This window comes from Condylura cristata, unplaced genomic scaffold, assembly GCF_000260355.1.
Source record: "Condylura cristata isolate star-nosed mole 26May11 unplaced genomic scaffold, ConCri1.0 scaffold00030, whole genome shotgun sequence".
NCBI classification, from domain to species: domain Eukaryota; kingdom Metazoa; phylum Chordata; class Mammalia; order Eulipotyphla; family Talpidae; genus Condylura; species Condylura cristata.
This window is the reverse complement of record NW_004567131.1, coordinates 20,659,811-20,678,128: the sequence shown is the minus strand read 5'-3', so window position 1 is coordinate 20,678,128 and position 18,318 is coordinate 20,659,811. Positions and strand designations below refer to the sequence as shown.

The following is an 18,318-nucleotide window of genomic DNA, read 5'->3' as shown; positions in this document are numbered from 1 at the left end:
GGGGAGCAGAACAGGCAGATGGACGAAGTACACTGCTGCGGGGAGCAGCGGGCGGGTCAGGAGAGATCTGGCACCATGTGGATCTCCTGGGGGCGGGGGAGGCGGGAATCGAACTCATGCGGAAGTGGCTTTAGCTTCTTAGTGCTGTGCTTTAACCCACTGCGCCACCAGGGAGGGCCCTAATATGATTCTTTTAATTGATACGTTGGCTTTCCCCCCATGTCAGAATACAACAATATTTTGGATAATGCCAATAAAAAAGAAAGATAATATGGTATAAAATCTAGCTGACCTGTGACATGGTGGAGGAGGTGAGGACTTTAATATAAAATACCAACTACATGATCCATGAAGGAAATAAATGACAATCTGGACATCATTAAAATCAAAAATTTCTGTCTGAAAGATGATGTCAAGAAAAGAGAAAATAAGCAAAAAGCCAGAAAAAAGTATTTGCAAAATACATATCTGATAAAGGAATATTCACCAAAATATCTAAAGAGCTCTTAAAACTCAAATAGAAGAAAAGAAACAACCCAACTTTAAAATGCACAGAAGCCCTGAGCAGATACCTCACCAAATAAAGATTTACAAATGGCAATTAAATACATCATAAAGGAATTAAGCAGCTGCATGAATGTTGCTATCTGCTGTCAGCAGTTAACATGCTGGTAGTCCCTAAATGTTTTAAAATACTTCCGAGTGTATGGAAACTTGTACTTCAAGTGAGTTTCTCACCATTCTCAAACTAAGGAGAGTTAACTATGCCTAAACTGGTTCTATAAACAATATAACTCATATTGAACAACTGCTCTCCTTTTGGGAGTCTGGAAGCTTGCCAAGCAGAGTGTGCCTCCCAATAACATCTCTCAGTTGGCAACATTTCACACGTTGTCACAATGAATTGCTAAACAATATCCTGTGTGACTCCACTGACAAAGGACCCTGGGAAACTTGAGCCTGGTTTCCCCAAACTTCACCCCATCTGCCTTTTCACTTTGCTGCACTTTCAGGCCTTTCACTGTAATAAATGATTAGCCATATGGCAATAATCTTGTGAATCCCAGAAATAGGAAGTGATTATGGGATCCTTCTCACCAATATCTGCCTGTACAGAAATTATTCTATTCTACTCACCTTCATTCATACCATACCAGGGAACAAATTATAAAAGACTGCTTGATTAATCCATGTCAGCTCAAGAAGTAAAACTTAAAGACAGTACTTTGAAAGGAGGGAGAGCGATTCCATAGGAAATGTCATACCAGGTCAGCCAGTTATAAAGCTTAAAATCAAAAAGGGTTAACCACAAAGCCAGAGTTCCCAAAGTGCTTTCTACTTCTTTAGTATTAACCATAGGCAGGCAACCAAAGATTACCAGCTATCTGAGAAAATCTAACATGGAAAATAAAAGGTAAACATAGGAAAAAAAGAAATAAAGAAACTTAGAACAAGACGCTATGTTAGGGAAACAAATCTTTGAGAAGAAATTATCTTCAGAAACAAAAACTATACATAAGTATATGGTAAGCTGCCTTGACTAGAGCTATGTAACTCAAAGAACGTTTTAAAAATAAATAACATAATTTAAAAGATCACCAAGATCCTCATTTACATTCTCAGTTTTTTACATCTGAAATGTCTGAGGAGAAGGAGGTCTCACCCTTACCAAGATTCTCATATATAATGGTTGGTCTTGGTGAGATAATGTAATTTGTGCTCTGTTCCTCCACTCAATGAATGCCCTGTTGTCGCCTGTTTCAACAGAGGACACACATTTCCCTGTTTTGATCTACTACCGAGTGCCAGAGATAGGCCACAATCACGTTAAAGCCATAAAAGAGAAAGCAATCGTCTATATTCTTTGCGAGCTTAATCCTTGGTCCACAGAGCATGCCCACAGGATTCAACAATACCTACTAATCTGTCATGACTAATATTAAAGAAGCTGACTAAGGCAGTAGTGGGTGATAAATATGAACAGTGGTAGGTAGGGTACTTGTTACTAGTTAACCTCCATCTTCTAAAATGAAAGGTAACAAAAGCAGGTTATTCAAACAAATGAATTGCTTATTAGAATACAGATATCCAAAATACCTGAGATCTTGCAAAGGGGACTTATTTATAGGGAAGTATAAAACATGGGCCTATATTCAACAAAATAGAATAAATATCTAGGCTATGACAATCCTGATCTGAAGTAATTTATATTCTAAAAAAGGAAATGAAACAAGCAGACAGAAACCTAAATATAAAATAGTAAAAGTGTCACAGAAAAGCCGAAAACAAGGTGGAAAAAAGGAAAAGAACTAGAACTAGGAGGAAAGAAAAGCGTCTCAGGAAAGGTTTCTTGGTATACCTAGAAACTGAGACAGAAGAAATAATAATGAGTTATTTTGTTTCCATTGAAGTGAATACAGTAGGGAAAGTTATGAGAACAGGAGATATATAATGAAGAATCTAGGATGGCTGAAATATAAACCACTTTGTGAAAGGTTGGAGCTACTCTAAAACCTAAATTATCAATGAAATGTTGGTATGAATTCAAGAGAGCCAAAAAGAACAAGAAAATAATATGATTACTGGGCTTTTAGAAATAAATAAATCTACTGTCAATACATAAAAATTATTTGGAAGAGGGAAAAGAAGAAAACATAATGAGAAACTAACACTACTCTAGGAACTACATGAGTTACTGAGAAAGCAAATGTTGAAATGCTATTTAATTTTGTTCTAGTTGTTGGGTATGCCAAGAATAACTGGGTCAAATTTACTTGTCATTATTCAAATTTTCTTACTATGTTGTAAGAGAATCACAATCCCACTTTGGATGACTCTTTCAATAGCCATTTTCTCAGCTCAATACATATTAACTCTAATTATATAACTATATTATAAATCTGTAAAAGTCACAGAACACAAATCTCTAGTAGCATCTACGTCAATGGTTTCTGAATTTCACTTTTCAATGCAGAAACCCTTCAGAGAGTTAACACAGACTTCATGGTTTGAAGGCACAGCAATCCCTAAGTCTATCTCACTTCAGGTACTAGCAACAAGCTCAAGAGTTCCTAGGCCACATGTACTTCTAAAGAGCTACCTAAAAATTCCCACTACTCCCTCAGGTTCAGTAATTCCTTATAACAACTCATAGAACTTAGGGAGACACTTAGGTTTACAGATTTATTATAAAAGAAACAAATCTGAGTCAGTCAAAGGACAAAAGCACAGTGCTGGATCTGGGAGGTCACAAACATAAAACTTTTGTGTTCTTAAGACTTCAACCAAGCTTCTAGGTCCAGAGCTGATACTGGGAGTTCCTTGTAAAGACCTGACTGACGAAAGGATTGACTACTTCCTGGAACACAATCTCCAGGCCCCTTCTCCCTCCCTTGAGGTTTGGCTGATATATGACCCAAAAGTCCAACCATTTAATCACAGGGTTAGTTCTGTAAGTACGAGTGGCCAGTCTCCAGGTTTAATCATCTTGCTAGCGTAAACTAAAGTACTATCTCTAAGGACCTACCACAAAGAATGCTCCTGTCACTTAGGAAATTCTGACAATTTAGAGCCTCCTTCCATGAGGAAATGTTGATAAAGACCAGTTAAATGCTTTATGATTAAGCCCTCTTTTACAAAGAAGAAGTCTTAAAAGAAACCTAGTATGTAAAACAAATCCAAATAAAATTACTCTAAATGAGGAGCCCCATAATTCTACCACAGAGACACACGATCCCTCTGAAGACCAAGACTGAGTGAGTCATACTGAACAATATCTTCCAATCTAATATTTACTTCATTTTAGAAAAGGAAAGTAAGGTATTTACTTTGATCTGGTAGTGCACTTGAATAATTAATGCATCATTCTTACTGACTGAAAGCCAAGCAGCCTTTTATTAAAAGTGTAGTTCATTTTTTTAAAGAACACACTTAAATCTTAAAATTTATCTCATCTTACTTAAAAATACAATAACCAAGTTTACTTACACTTATTTAAAAAGCTTGTAGATCAGGTGCTGTCCCTAAGGTTCTAGGGATAGAAATAAAAAGTTCTCATCCTTGGGGAATCTATATTACACACAGGAGTTAATCAATCAATCAATCAAAGTGAGGTAGAGTACTATAAAGAAAAATAAAATGGAACAAGACAACAAAAGGTGAAATTAGGCAAAGCATCTCTTTGAAACTCACTTGAACAGTGCTGAATGATGTGATAGATAGACATTAAGACATTCAACTAACTGAAGACTACCTCAGTCAAAGAAAACGGTACACTACAGATAAAAGGGGAGGAATGAGCTCAGAGTGTTCAGATTCAAGAAGATTTGAGTGAGCCTATCTAAAGATCATCATCATTTCAGATACAAGGCATTAGACTGTGGGTCACTTTAAGATATTTTCTCTTCCCTTTTAATGGGATGGGGAGTTATGAAGGGTTTGTAGCAGGTAAGTAGCATTATCTAAGGTTTTGCAAAGATCACTGACCTTTGTAGAAGAGAACTAACTGTAGGGAGCAATCAGATCAAGCATACTAGAAGTCTCTTGGCATAGCCTACGGAAGAGACAAAATGACTGGAATAAAATAATTACTAATGAAATTTTGTACATATTTTCAAGATAGACCCAATGATCTTGCAAATAAAATGAAAATGGCACTAAGAAAGAAAAAAAAAAAACAGAATGGAGGTAGTGTATGAAGGAAGAAGAATCGACGTGACTCCTAGACACTTAGAGATTAGGGATAGTAAATATTTATAGTGCCATTTACTAAATTAAGAAAGGATGAGTATGGCACTCCCTGGTGGCACAGCGGGTTAAGGCACAGCACTGAGAATTTAAAGCTGCTTCCGCAAGAGTTCCATTCCCGCCTGCCCCGGAGGTGACCACAGGGCATGGCAGAGCTCTCCTGACCTGCCCGCTGCTCCCCCAGCAGTGTACTTCGTCCATCTGCCTGTTCTGTTCCCCACTCTGTCTCTGGTGAAGCCTCTCGCCGCCCCTGAGCCTCTGGCCTGTACCCCAGTTCTGTATGCACAAATAAATCTTTAAAAAAAAAAAAAAAGGAAAGGATGAGTGAATGAGTATGTTTGGGGAAAGAAACTAAGAAATTATTTCTATATCCCATGACAAAGAGGTATAAATTTCTAAAACAAAAGCTCAATCACAAACTTAAAAAAATGAGAAAAAATATGGGTTCTTAGCATTCAAAAAGGAATGCTAAGAAAACAAAGAAATGGATTAAGATTTGACTTTTACAGGGAACAAGAATGGAAGTCACTAGGGAATCTGAAATGACACTTGATAGAATAAGTTATCTTTATAGTTCAAGAGTTGACCTTGGTGAGAAAAAATACATCCAAAATGAGTTTCATCTATTCAAAATATGTTTACTGAATGCTTATTAGTTCTATTAGAGAACGGTCTCTATGATGGGGCTATAAAAGGGAACAAGTCAAATGAAAATCCCTTTCTTCATGGACTTCACATTCTAATAACATGTTTAGGTGTTAAACCGAAAAGATAGCACAGATGTTTTGCCTCATTAAATGAAATCTGATACTGCATAAATTGTTAATTTCTGATTCACAGTTTCTGTATAAATATAAAGCTGAAAACAATTTTGGAAAAAGTACAGAAGCATACAAATGTTAAGTGATGAATTATACCAAATAAATTAGTGAAATACTTTACAATCAGACAAACTCATGGACAAAGTGAGAAGGAATACATACTGTATCTTGTGTCTAATACTAATAAAAAAAATTTACCAGGGGAATTACTGGACTCTGTCGGAGGATTATTTAGTGGGAGTCTCTTACAGGTCTTCTTAGATGACCTTTCATGTATTTTGATAACTGGATCATAAGTAAAGAATTGACCCAAGTACCAAACATAACTTTTAAGCAACATTTATAAAGCACCTATTATGTAGCAACAAATAAAATAATTAAGGACCATATTATAGAATATAACTATATTATTTTTAATACTAACTTGGTTTAAAAAAAGTTTTACAGGAGTTTGGAAAGCAGTGGCAAGTATGATAGAGAAAGGTTCTCCAAGTAAGGTATTTAGCAATGTTTGGAAACTTTTGAGATTATTTCTGGGAGCTGGGAAGTGGAGTGGATGTGCCACTGACATCCAATGAATAGAGGCCAGGGAGCTATTAAACATCCCACAATGTAAACAGATTAAACTCCAGATAAAGACATTCATATGGTCCAAACAATCAGCAGCATTACTACTGATAAACTCTGGAAATGATTCAACTATAATGAGTTCAATCTTGAATTACCTTTCAAGCATGAAAACATGTGGAAAGGTTAAAAAAAAAATAGAAAAAAAAGCATAAGGGCAAGGAGTCTGTGCTTGAAACTGAGTGGTTTCAAGTACTGAGAAAGGACTTAACATTAAGAAATTTACCTGAATGCAATGGAAATGTTTACTCAAATTGTCAATAGGATATGTGTGTGTGATTGGCTAGCTAGATCACATATATGGTCACAAAAATAAGACAAAGGTGCTAGAAACAGATTATAAAGATATTAAGAAGTCAATTCCTGGTGGGGCAATGGGTGTGAGTTCAAGCCCCACCCCAGAGGAGATGCACAAGGCGAAGCAGACCTCTCCCGATCAGCTCTTTGCTCCCCTGCGCAGTATACTTTGTCCATCTGCCTGTTCTGCTCCCAGCTGTCTCTGATGAAGCCGCTCACCACCCCTGCACCTCTGGCCTGTACCCCAGTTTTGTATGCATAAATAAATAAATCTTTTTGAAAAATGTCATTTTATTTTAAGTATTTGCCCTAGAAATTAATGTGTTAATACTGTTTGGCAGCAGCAACCATGACTTGTTCCTCACTCTCCTCTTTTAAGCCTCAGAGCAGTGTCCTGTATATTGTATGCTAAATGCTTATTAAATTAAATGCAATTTTCCAATTAATTACTAAGTATTAATGGAGAACTCTAATGTACCATCACTTCCTAAGATTCAATATATTCACGTAAATTGGAAAACAACAAAAATTATTACTTAGTATTCTTTAGTAGGTACGATTATACTAAAGCACTGGTCTTCTATGTGTATTTTATTTAATTCCAAACAATGTATTTTTTCCTTCTTTAAAGGAATTGGAGACTAGGACTCAAAGGAGTGTAAGAAACTTACCCATAATTTCACTCTGAGCTAAGAAGCCATCGAGATATCAAACTGAACCCTTTCCTATTCTAAGCTTTGATGATGTGCCGTAAGAAGTCAGAAAATCAAAATTCAATATTCACCCTTTACCAAAAAATACGCAAGGACATCTAAAGTGGTTCCACAAAGTTGCCCTAGTGCCTTAACACAGTTTCAGTAAATTAGTAAATTTTGTCTTAAAGAACTGCTACATGGTAGTTTCAATGTGTATTGGGATAGTTCTAACTGCATTCAAATCGCCCCAATCTTCCTAGGAACTCAAAACTCCTGTAATTATTACCCTCAGAAACCTCTCTGGCAAATACACAACAAAAAACTAACCTGTTCGATTGCTTTCATCAGTACTTAAAAGCAATGAGTCAGAAAAGAAAAACGGCACTTCAAATTCAAGACAACTTCAGATTCGAGATACCTGTCAACACTTTAAAAAGGACAGAGACTTAATCGGAGAAGGCCAGACACTGGTTCAGGTCTTCACCTCTGGTTCAGTTTCGGCCAACTATCCCATTTTTCATCTCTTCCAACATGTCTATCCTTAGCCAGAAACGCTTCACCCCATTAGAGTTACAATAAAAAGAAATGTTTACACCCTCTAAGGAACCTAACCGAAAACATTCTGCTCGTGCTAGCGATTAGCATTTTACCGAGGGAAACCCCTGAAGGCTTCCAAGTCCACCCTAGCCGAGGTGGTCCCCAGCCCGCGGTTCCGCCCAACACCAGACGCCACACCAGCTGTTCCTCCCAGGCCTGCACATCAACCCTTTAGGTAATTCGGTCCAAACACAGCGCTAGTCAAGGCCCGTCTCGCAGGCACTGGGTCCCATTTCTCTGAGAGGATGCTCCAAGCCCCCCGTCAACCCCCAAATTCTGCAAGGAGCCTCAGGAAAACGGGAGAGGTTGGTCCCAGCCGGGGGTCCAAGAATGCGCGCAGAAAGGGCAGAGTGGGCTCGTCGAGTCGCAGAGGCTGGACCGAGGGCGGCAAAAGCACTCACCCACATCTTGATCAAAGGGATTAGTGGCAAAAAGAGGCATCGCCACTGCGTGCCGCGGTGTCTGCAGGGACTGCCCCTCGACACCACAAGAATCAACGTGCGACACAGGGAGGAAAGCTCCTGAGGTAACACAGCGACGGACTAGGACTCCACAGGATCCACCGCAGCACCTCCTCTCACCGACCCCCAGCAACCACGGCAGCGGCGGCGGCAACGCGGAGGGACGGATGAAGCCCCCCGCGCGGAGCCTGTCGGGAATCTGGGCGCCCTCGGCGCTGCCTGCTCAGAACCTGCCAAAACCTGCCGCGCCAAACAGAGCGTCCCCGTCCGCAGGTCTCCGCTTTTGATTGGTCACACAGGAGAGTCAGCCTAGTGACTGCTGTTTTTTGCTTTTGCCTCGGACAGCAGTCTCCGGAAGATGGGGTCCTTCGGGCGAACCCAAGACAACTAGAAGCCTCAGGCATGAATCAGATGGGGAGAAAGAACTGGGGTCGTGTCTGAGCCAGTTGTCATAACTTTGTATTCAATATAGAGGAGGATGGGGACTCCTTTTGGGGTCAGCTAAGTAATATGTTCAATGAGTTCAGTTCGCTGTCTGAGGTGACGAGATGGGATGAAGTCCTGTGAGTTGAACCGATGGACTTGATCCGTGAAGAGGGGAGTGTCGGCGTGCGCTGCTCCCTCGATGAGGCTGAGGTGACGCTGGCACCTTCCCGAGAGTCCCTGACGCCGGTTTGCAGATATCCGTGGGGAGCTCATCAAGTTGGGCGGTGGCACCTAGCGAGTGACTAACTCTGCAGTCACTAAGCAGTTGTGGTGATTAGAAAATTAAGCCTCATGACCCAAGAATGTCTATAACAACTCCCCCCACCCACCATGAGACCAAAAAAAAAGGGGGGCGGGGGAATTGTACTAGAAATTAGCTAGTAGTTCCAAACAACTTAACAAATTTTATTTATAAATTTAATGCATAAAAATACTCTTCTGTGTAGTGTAGAATTTAAAGGAGCATCTTGCGTCCCACTTGGAACCAACTTAGTAAAAGCATCTTATACGTAAATCAAAATTGTAAACTATATTCAAATTCGGGCACTTCCAAATGTAATATGTAGACAAATGTCTACATGTCACCAGTATGGTTACTACCATGGTATTCCAAGAATACTTGCAAAAATCCGTTGAAAATGAAGTTCCACTTCTAAAAGTGAGAACGCAAATTAATGTAGCATTTAGATAAATTTTTGGCATTCAGACAGATTAAAAGAATCAATGATGGCAAAATCGTTCACTCATACTGTTGGACGAGTCATAATATAGTCTCTAAAGAAAATGCTTAGATGTCATAAAACTTCACAATGTGAATACTTTTTGGACCCTGCTAATCCTTTTTGCTTTTATTCTGAAGACATTTTCTAAATTTATTGTAAAGACATTCTCTGATGCTGCAAAAGAAAATATTCATGACAACATTATAACAGCAGAGCATTGATAGCCACTAAAATATACAATAGTAAGAGCCTGCACAAGTTATTTGCCCCATGTGCCTTAGTTTCCTCATCTGTAAAGAATAATAATAATGAGTCATAGGATTATGAGGATCAAAAGGATTAGTACAAGTGAAATCCTTATTCCCAAATATTTCTATGATAAGCCTGTATTTCTTTCACAAACAAAAATAAAAATGGAAACACAATGTAAAATGTGGTATGTAAGTACTACTGGTTTTTAACATTAAAAACTAACTTGTGCTTCATTAAAACAAGTACACAGTTTTTCCAAAACAATACTGGTAGGTGAAATGGAACATTCTAAAAAAACTTGTTGATTCCTAGGATGACGGAATCAAGTAAAAACTTGTCAGTCTCATGTTCCTGAGGTGTCTGGAGCACACTCTCACAAATGCTTTTTATTAGCCAATATTTATGAAAGTACATTTGTATTGTTTGTGCTTCAGTAATATGACAGTATTTCTATTGCCAGCAATAAACTGGTCATTAAAGTGCTCAGGCCAAGAGCTTCAACGTGTGAGTATTGGTCATAGGAAATAAATAATAGTAGTTAGTCTGAGAGCATCATCTAAGTATTCTGATCTAGAATAATGACTTTTGCTATTTAAGATTGTCATGTTACTCTGCTATAAATTATAAAAATATGCTAAAAATTTTAAATTTGTAATGTTTAATATAAAAACCAAATATAAAAAGTGAAATAAGTTTATTTTTTGAAATCAGCTTTCCATTATTATCCCTTAAAACATTAAAATTAGGCCCTCCCTGGTGGCGCAGCGGGTTAAAGCACAGCACTGAGAATCTGAGGCCACTTCCGCATGAGTTCGATTCCCGCTGCCTCCTGCCCCGGAGGAGACCACATGGCGAGGCAGACCTCTCCTGGCCCGCCCGCTGCTCCCCTCAGCAGTGTACTTCGTCGATCTGCCTGTTCTGCTCCCCACTCTGTCTCTGGTGAGGCCTCTCACCGCCCCTGAGCCTCTGGCCTGTACCCCAGTTCTGTACGAATAAATAAATAAATCTTTAAAAAAAAAACATTAAAATTATAGTAGTTTTAGTGTTCGTATTGCCACAGACTTTTTAAACACTATGGAGGCTATCATTTCACATTAAAATGTTTCTGCAATGTCATGTTTACTAAAATCAGTGGTTAATTTTAAATTTTGGTTTGATTTTGAAAATTCTTATATTTTTTTAAAAAGGGAACAGCAGCATTCAAATGAAATTACTCCAGGAAAAAAATTATTTTCTTAAAGTTAGAAAAAAATAATATCCTAGGAAGGTTATTAATACTACTTTAGTTCACACTCTCATCACCTCTTAGAAATATTATATTTCCCTACCGTTATGGACTGAATATATTACACCTTGAAAAAAAAATGTAAGACCCTAGGAATAAATAACTTGCCAACAGACCTTTAAAATCATCCCCCTTACACACCACATAAACTGGAGTGACTCAAAATGTTAGCTCACTCTATACATGAGGCTTTTGCACTTGCATGGCAGGCAATAGCTGAGTCACTGGAGATGTCAACCAAAAATAAAACTATTGGGGTGTTCTGCGTATCTGTTTGGTCCCTTCCAGCCTATTGGATTGAACATTCCAAGAAGCAGCCAGCTTTTTAATGCCTGCACTAAAAGAAAGGTATCATTTCAGTCATATTCTATTTGACAGGCAGTTGAAACTTCTACACTCAAAAGAAGAGAAAGTAAAACCCACATCTTGAAAGAGGAGTATTAAAGAATGAGGGGCCATGTCTGAAAGCCAGCACAATATTGTAACACATTACTTGTTTGTATAGCTCTTGCCTGTGACTCATTTATCTGTTTTTCAGGCCATACACAATAGATATTCCATATTTTTTTTGTTAAATGTAGCAAAGAAATACATTGTGACTTTTGTTACAATGAAACTTGTCTTTTCACCAAACCAAGTAGAATGCAGGACAAAATGTATGGAAATAACTGGTTTCAAACACAGGAAAACAGCACTAAACTGTCATATCAATACCATGTCCTATGGTTGTCAGCATGATTGTCAACCTGGAGACTGTTTTCTGGACACATGGGAGCTGTAACCCAAAAAAAGAACTAAAGTTCTTCCTACATTTGGGAGGCCGAAGGACAAAATTTAAACTACAGACTCCCAGGAGAGTGTTATGCAGAGAAAGAAATTGAGAAATCTGTAGAGGAATTCCCTTGAAACTAAATGAGTAAGTAAATCTCTGCAAATGTGGGTAAAGAACTTTCAGGGAAAAAGTTATTGCAAATCAAGATTTGAAATAGCTCAAGAAATCATACAAGTTCAGTTATCATTTGAGTTCTGAAAGCCAGAGGGAAGATACTTAATTGAATGCACTAGCTATTTGTAAATACCCACCAAATATAATGTTTTTAGTGGTAGGGAACAGCGTTTAATCAACTCCAAAAAAAGTTAAAAAAAAAATCTTGAAAGGCTCAAGATGAGTAGCATTAAGGTAGGGCAGAACAAAGTATGGCTTTTAAATGAATACTCTCTGTGTAAAAAATACTCAAAAATATAATGATGACTAGAATCTTTATTACGAATTGGAAAACATGAAGGAGCAAGGAAATATGACCAGTAAACAGTCTATAGAAACAGACCCAGAAATTATAGAAATGATTGAAATAACACCGAGTGTTAAAAGGTCTTATAACTTTGGTAAGTATGCAAAGGATTTATAAAAAGATGAAAGTAGGAGAAAAATAGATCAAAAAATCAAAAGGGATATGAAGAGACAAAAGCAGAAATAAAGGAACTTTTTCAAAGATTCAAATGATTGAAAGGAAGACTATAAAAGAGGACAAAAATAAAAGATTGGACAGATGGTATAGGAATATGTTTATCCAACCATATTAAAAAGTACATTAAATACAAAAGGTCTAAACACTCCAATGTAAAGGGAGAGATGGATTTTTTTAAGCAAGACCCAACTATGATGTATATGAAAAACATCTTGAAAATAAAGAGGAAGATAGGTTAAGGGTAAATGGATTAGAAAAAATAAATTGAAAGCATCAATCTAAACAAAACTCCTGGTTATGTTAATATCTGACAAAATAAACTGAAAGACAAAGGAACTTCCCAGGAATAATGAATGGCAGTTTGTCCTGATAAAGGGATCAATTAAGCAAGACAAAACAAGATTAAATGTGTATCAACCTAATTCAGAGACTGAGAAATAGTAAAAATTTATTGAAGGAGGTATAGATACATAATATATCACAATATTTGTTGGCTCTTTAACACACTGAGATAAAATCAGTTCAAATAGGAAATCAGTAATTATATAGAAGGAACAAAAATAATATCAAACTCTTGACCTACTTGACATTTATAAAGATCCACCCCAACACTGCACAGTAAACCTTGTTAAGTGAACACATGACTTTAGGAAAGATAAACAAAATAATAGGTCTTGAAAAACAACTCAGTGTGGCCCTCCCAGGTGGCTCAGCGGGTTAAAGCACAGCACTAAGAAGCTAAAGCCACTTCAACATGAGTTTGATTCCAGCCTGCCCCAGAGGTGACCACATGGTGTGGTAGACCCTCCTGACCCGCCTGCTGCTCCCCTCAGCAGTGTACCTGCCTGTTCTGCTCCCCACTCTGTCTCTGGTGAAGCCTCTCGCCACCCCTGAGCCTCTGGCCTGTACCCCAGTTCTGTATGCACAAATAAATAAATCTTAAAAAAAAAAAAACTCAGTGTAATTTAAATGATAACATTAGATTTTTTTCTTGACAATTATTTTAGAAATATAACTGAAGGATACTGCTAATCAATAGCAAAATAATATGGGAAAAATTCCAAAATACGTATAGATTAAACAATATAATACTAAATAATCTTTATGTCTTAGATAATACTTGGAAGTTGGTAAAAGCAAAAACTATCAAAATTTGTGAGATGAAATAAAAGTGAACTTTGATGAACATATTAAGCATTAAGTGTTAGAAAAGAAATCTAACATTGACAAGCTAAAATACCTTAAGATAGAAAAATTAAGATAGAAAAAAAACAATAAAGTAAGGAAGTGAAATAAAACAGTGAAAATTGACTGAACCAAAATTTTAATCCTTAAAAAGATCAGTGAGACTGAAAAATTCTGCCTAGATCAAAACATAAAGGGAAGACAAATTACTAGATCAATTAGAACAGTACCAATGTGATTATAGATACATTAATTTAAAAAGTACAGGAATTCGATTTGAACATTTATAATATTGTTTTTGATTTTTTGTCAATAAATTTGACAACATAGATGAAATGAAAAAATGTAAATTAAAGATACACATGACCACACTGGATCCAGAGGAAACAGAAAAATTTACAGGACATATACTAACTTCTTAGTCAGAAATACCCCACACAACTTTTCAGGATCATTAACTCAACAAACATATAGGAAAGAATAATATGAAATTTATAGAACATTTTTAGAAAATACATTGTGGGGGAACATTTTCCTATTCATTTTATAAAAACATTACCCTGATACCAGTATCAAGCAAAACATTATGAGAACACTTCAAACAATATCTGTTTTAACATAAGTACTACACTCCTTTAAAAAAAATAAAAATTTAAATGTAGTAGTACATTTTTTAAAAAAATATATCAAGGCTATGAGGAGTTAAACCCAGTAATACAGTTACTTTAGTATTTAAAAATCAACATAGTTCACCATATTAATATAACAGAAGAGAAAAACTATATGAAAATCTCAGTAAGTACAGAAAATCAAATTACAGAACTCAAAAAGCCTCTCTGACTCAAAAATCTAACCTTCCCAAACTAAGAATCAGAGACTTTTTTTTCAACCTAAGGAGTATCTTTAAAAACCAAAAAAAACTGTTTTCACACTGCTATTCAATATTATAATGGTTGTCTTAGTAAAATCAAGAGAAAAAGGAGTATAGGTTTTTGGATTTTAATTTTAGTTAAGATGGTGTAACATGGATTCATCCTCTTGCCTTAAGCAAATGAAAAACTATACAAAATATATGAACAAGAATTCTTAAGATACTGGACATCAGCACCAGAGGACAGTGATCCTTGAAAGATGAGATGAAAAAGAAGTGAGCTTTATGATAGTCCTAGCTTACTGTCTGGATAGATTTTCCAGGCATGGCACAGATAGTTGGTCTCCTTGAGACCTAGGAATCCAGAGAGGCCAAGGTCATTAAAGTTTACAGAACACTGGGGGCATGCTGGAATACAAAAATACCCGTCACCCAAAAAGAATATATATATCTTCTAAGATGAAATAAAACATTATCAGACAATCTACAAGGAAACCGTCTTTAAACATCAGATTATTCATGGTATAAGGACATTAACCATATTAACACTAATGAAAAGCAAACTGAAATTCTTGTATTACTGTCAGGCAATGTAGGTTTCAGTTTAGAGTATATTACCAGAGACACGAATGTCACTTCATCATGAAAAAGTATTCAAATGAAAGAACATGACAGGCCTAGATGATTTTGATTGTAATAATGGATTGTCAAGGGTCATTAAACAAAAACTAATGGAACTTCAACAACAAAAAAATAATAAATACACTTGGAGATTTCAGCTCCTCTGTCTTAATGATGCTAGAACAAGCGGAATCAGAATAGGCTGTGGAAGCCTTGATTAATACTACCAACCAACTTGACTTAATTAAAATTGATATAACATTACATCCAGTGAAATCTGCATATGTATTTTTTCAAGTAATTTATCAAGATAAATTATATATCTTGAGTTTTAAGATTAAAGTCAGACAAAAGTATGTTTTTTGATATCAGTGGAATAGAATTAAAAGTAAATAACAGGAGGCTATTTGAAAGTTCTCAAATATTTGGAAACTAATGAACACACTTCTAAATAACCTGAAGGGAAAATAAAATGGGTATTAGAAAATACTTTGGGTGGAATGATAAAATATAATATACCCAAATGTGTTATAATCTGTTAAAACAGATGGTGATATTTATAGTACAGCACATATAGTAGAAAAGGAGACAGGTCTCAAGTTAATGATGTTAAATTTCATTTTGAGAATAAAGAAACAATAGCAACTGGAAGCCAAAGTAGGCACGAAAAAAGACAATAATGAACATCAGAGAAGAAAAATGTGAAAAAAAAATACAGAAAAAAATTGGTGACACTATTTCACATTAGTGATATTGCATTTAACCTGTTGAAATAAATCTTTGTCCTGATTTATCACTACACCCTAAATACACACACACACACACATATCACTAATGTCATTAACCATCATTTAACAATATCCCTAGCCCTGACTGATTTCAGAATTTATGGTGAAGCTGGGACTATCAAAATAGTATGATACTGGCATAAAGATAGATAAATACATCAAAGTACAGGAATAGATGTAAGAAACACTTCAGTATATATATGGACAGCTGATTTGTGACAAATTTACCAAAAAAAAATCAGTTCAAAAAGGATACACTTTCAGCAAATTATACTGTAACCTTTGGGTCTCTAAAAGCAAAAATACAAACCTTAGTCCATACCTTAGCACTGTTTACAAAAATTAGCTCAAAATGGGATCACAGACCTAAATAGACCCTCAAATGATCAAACTTCCACAAGTTTAAAAAAAAAAAAAACTTTTATGACTTTGAGTTAGGCAAGGATTCTTGGGTGGACACCAAGAACACAACTATCAAAGAAAAGATATTGACAAACAGAAGTTTCATCAAAATTAAGACTTTCTGCTATTTGAAAGATGCTCTGAAAAGAATGAAAAGCAACCAATAAGGCAAGAGAAAATATCTTTCAGTCGTGTATCTGATAAAGGACTTATGTTCAGATATTATTCTTAAAACATCATAATAATACAATCAGACCACTAAGAAAATGGGTAATGATTTGAATGGTTTCTAAAGGGAAGAAAATGTGCAATTAGGAAATAAGCACATGGAAGGCAACTCAGCAACAGAAAACTAGTCTTAAGTCCTTATGGAAATGAACATCAAACTGCAAGAGATAGCACAACAGATCAATCAGAATAATCGAAATTCAAACCAAGGGTTGGCCAGGATGTAGAACAACTGAAACTCCTATACATAGGCTTTGAGAATGTACTTTGTGAAACATTTTAGCAATTTCTAAAGAAGTTAGAAGTATATATACTACATGATTAGGTATGGAATCCAGTCATTCCAAACCTAAGTATTTACCTATGAAAAATGGAAGCATAGCTCGGTACAAAGACTTGTCAAAAATGTTTACACATGCTTTATTTGAACTGGAAAAGGCCATCTAAATATGAACAAATAAATTGTAGTATATATACATAAAATGGAACACTACTCAGTAATAAAATAGAATGACTGACTAATATATGATGAATCTCTAATTCAGGAATGAATCTTTAACATATAACTTATAGGATAGCACAAAATGTAAATATGGGTTCTCTTTTATAAATCATTAAGAATTTCAAAATATTGACAGCAGAACATTAAAACAAGTGCTGGATGCTCTTTTTGTAGCTATGTATCTATTTACATTATTGTTCATTTTACAACAATTTTTATTTCCTCCCTAAGTGCTGGATGCTTTTAAAACAGGATCTTGTGGGGCTCTACAAAATGACTTGTACACATACCTGTCACATACCCAGGAAGCTGAGCCTGCTCAAAATAATTATGCTGAGCAACCTAATCCAGGAAAAAACCAATTCTAATAATGTATGTTTTCATGTATACAAAATTATCAAAAACAAATTAATCTGTAGTGATGGCAAGCTCATCAGTGATTACCTGGGGACAACCTCAAGACAAAGGGGAGTAAGGCGGGATAGGAGGGAGGAATTAAAAATGGTGAAACTTTTAGGGATGATGAATATGTTCACTCTTGATTGTGGTAATTGTTTCACAGAGATACATGTCAAAGCTTATCAAATTGTACATTTTATATACATGCACTTTACTGAATATCAATTATATCTCAGTAATGCTACTAAATTTGTAAAATACTAACTGACTTTTGAGAAGGAACTCTAAAAATGTAGTTTATGATTTCTGATATGCATGTATTCCTTATGTACAAAACAAAGTGTTAAGTAAAAGCAGAAGATAAAATATAATTAATCGCTGAAATGGATGACACATTTTCAGTACAAAATATTGGAATTGGGGAGGAAATAGGATCCAACTTGAACTGAAGTATTCAAGGAAAGTCACTTGAAAGAGTTGGCATTAAATGTGACCTTGATGAGTAAATGAGATTTCAACAAACAAGAAAGCGTGGAAAACAGCAATTTAGTAAGATGAAAAGAATGGAGATTGGACCAAAAGCTATTCTGATCCGTTTATGGACAACTACTAGAACTGTTTGGATTGGAGGGTTTGGTGACAGACGTTTACTAAGAAACAACATTTGATTGGCTTTCCTGAGCTCACATTATAATTGTGAGTTCTGAGAAGAACTGGGGCTAAGTATGAATCTTTACCCTAAACAAGAGTAAATGCTTAGAGAAAACAATGAGCTGTTTCAATAAGTCAAACAAGGTTACATGTAAAATGCTATGTCAAAACTTCTTTGCTCTCAGGATATCTCAAGCTTAATTGGGCTACCTG

General features: G+C 36.0%; 2 protein-coding genes across 2 annotated transcripts in view; one reads left to right on the top strand and one right to left on the bottom strand.

Moving 5' to 3' along the window:
* STAM (signal transducing adaptor molecule (SH3 domain and ITAM motif) 1) overlaps positions 1 to 8,388 on the bottom strand; it is a 50,510-nt gene extending 42,122 nt beyond the window's left edge. The window contains exon 1 of the mRNA XM_004691279.2: positions 8,185 to 8,388. Coding sequence (XP_004691336.1) covers positions 8,185 to 8,224 — 40 coding nt within the window. The 5' untranslated portion in view covers positions 8,225 to 8,388. The remainder of the gene's footprint in view (positions 1 to 8,184) is intronic.
* Positions 8,389 to 8,820: 432 nt separating this feature from the next.
* The window catches only part of HACD1 (3-hydroxyacyl-CoA dehydratase 1), a 30,597-nt gene continuing 21,099 nt past the window's right edge, over positions 8,821 to 18,318 (top strand). Inside the window, exons 1-2 of the mRNA XM_004691278.2 lie at positions 8,821 to 8,916; positions 12,246 to 12,375. Coding sequence (XP_004691335.2) covers positions 8,821 to 8,916; positions 12,246 to 12,375 — 226 coding nt within the window. The remainder of the gene's footprint in view (positions 8,917 to 12,245; positions 12,376 to 18,318) is intronic.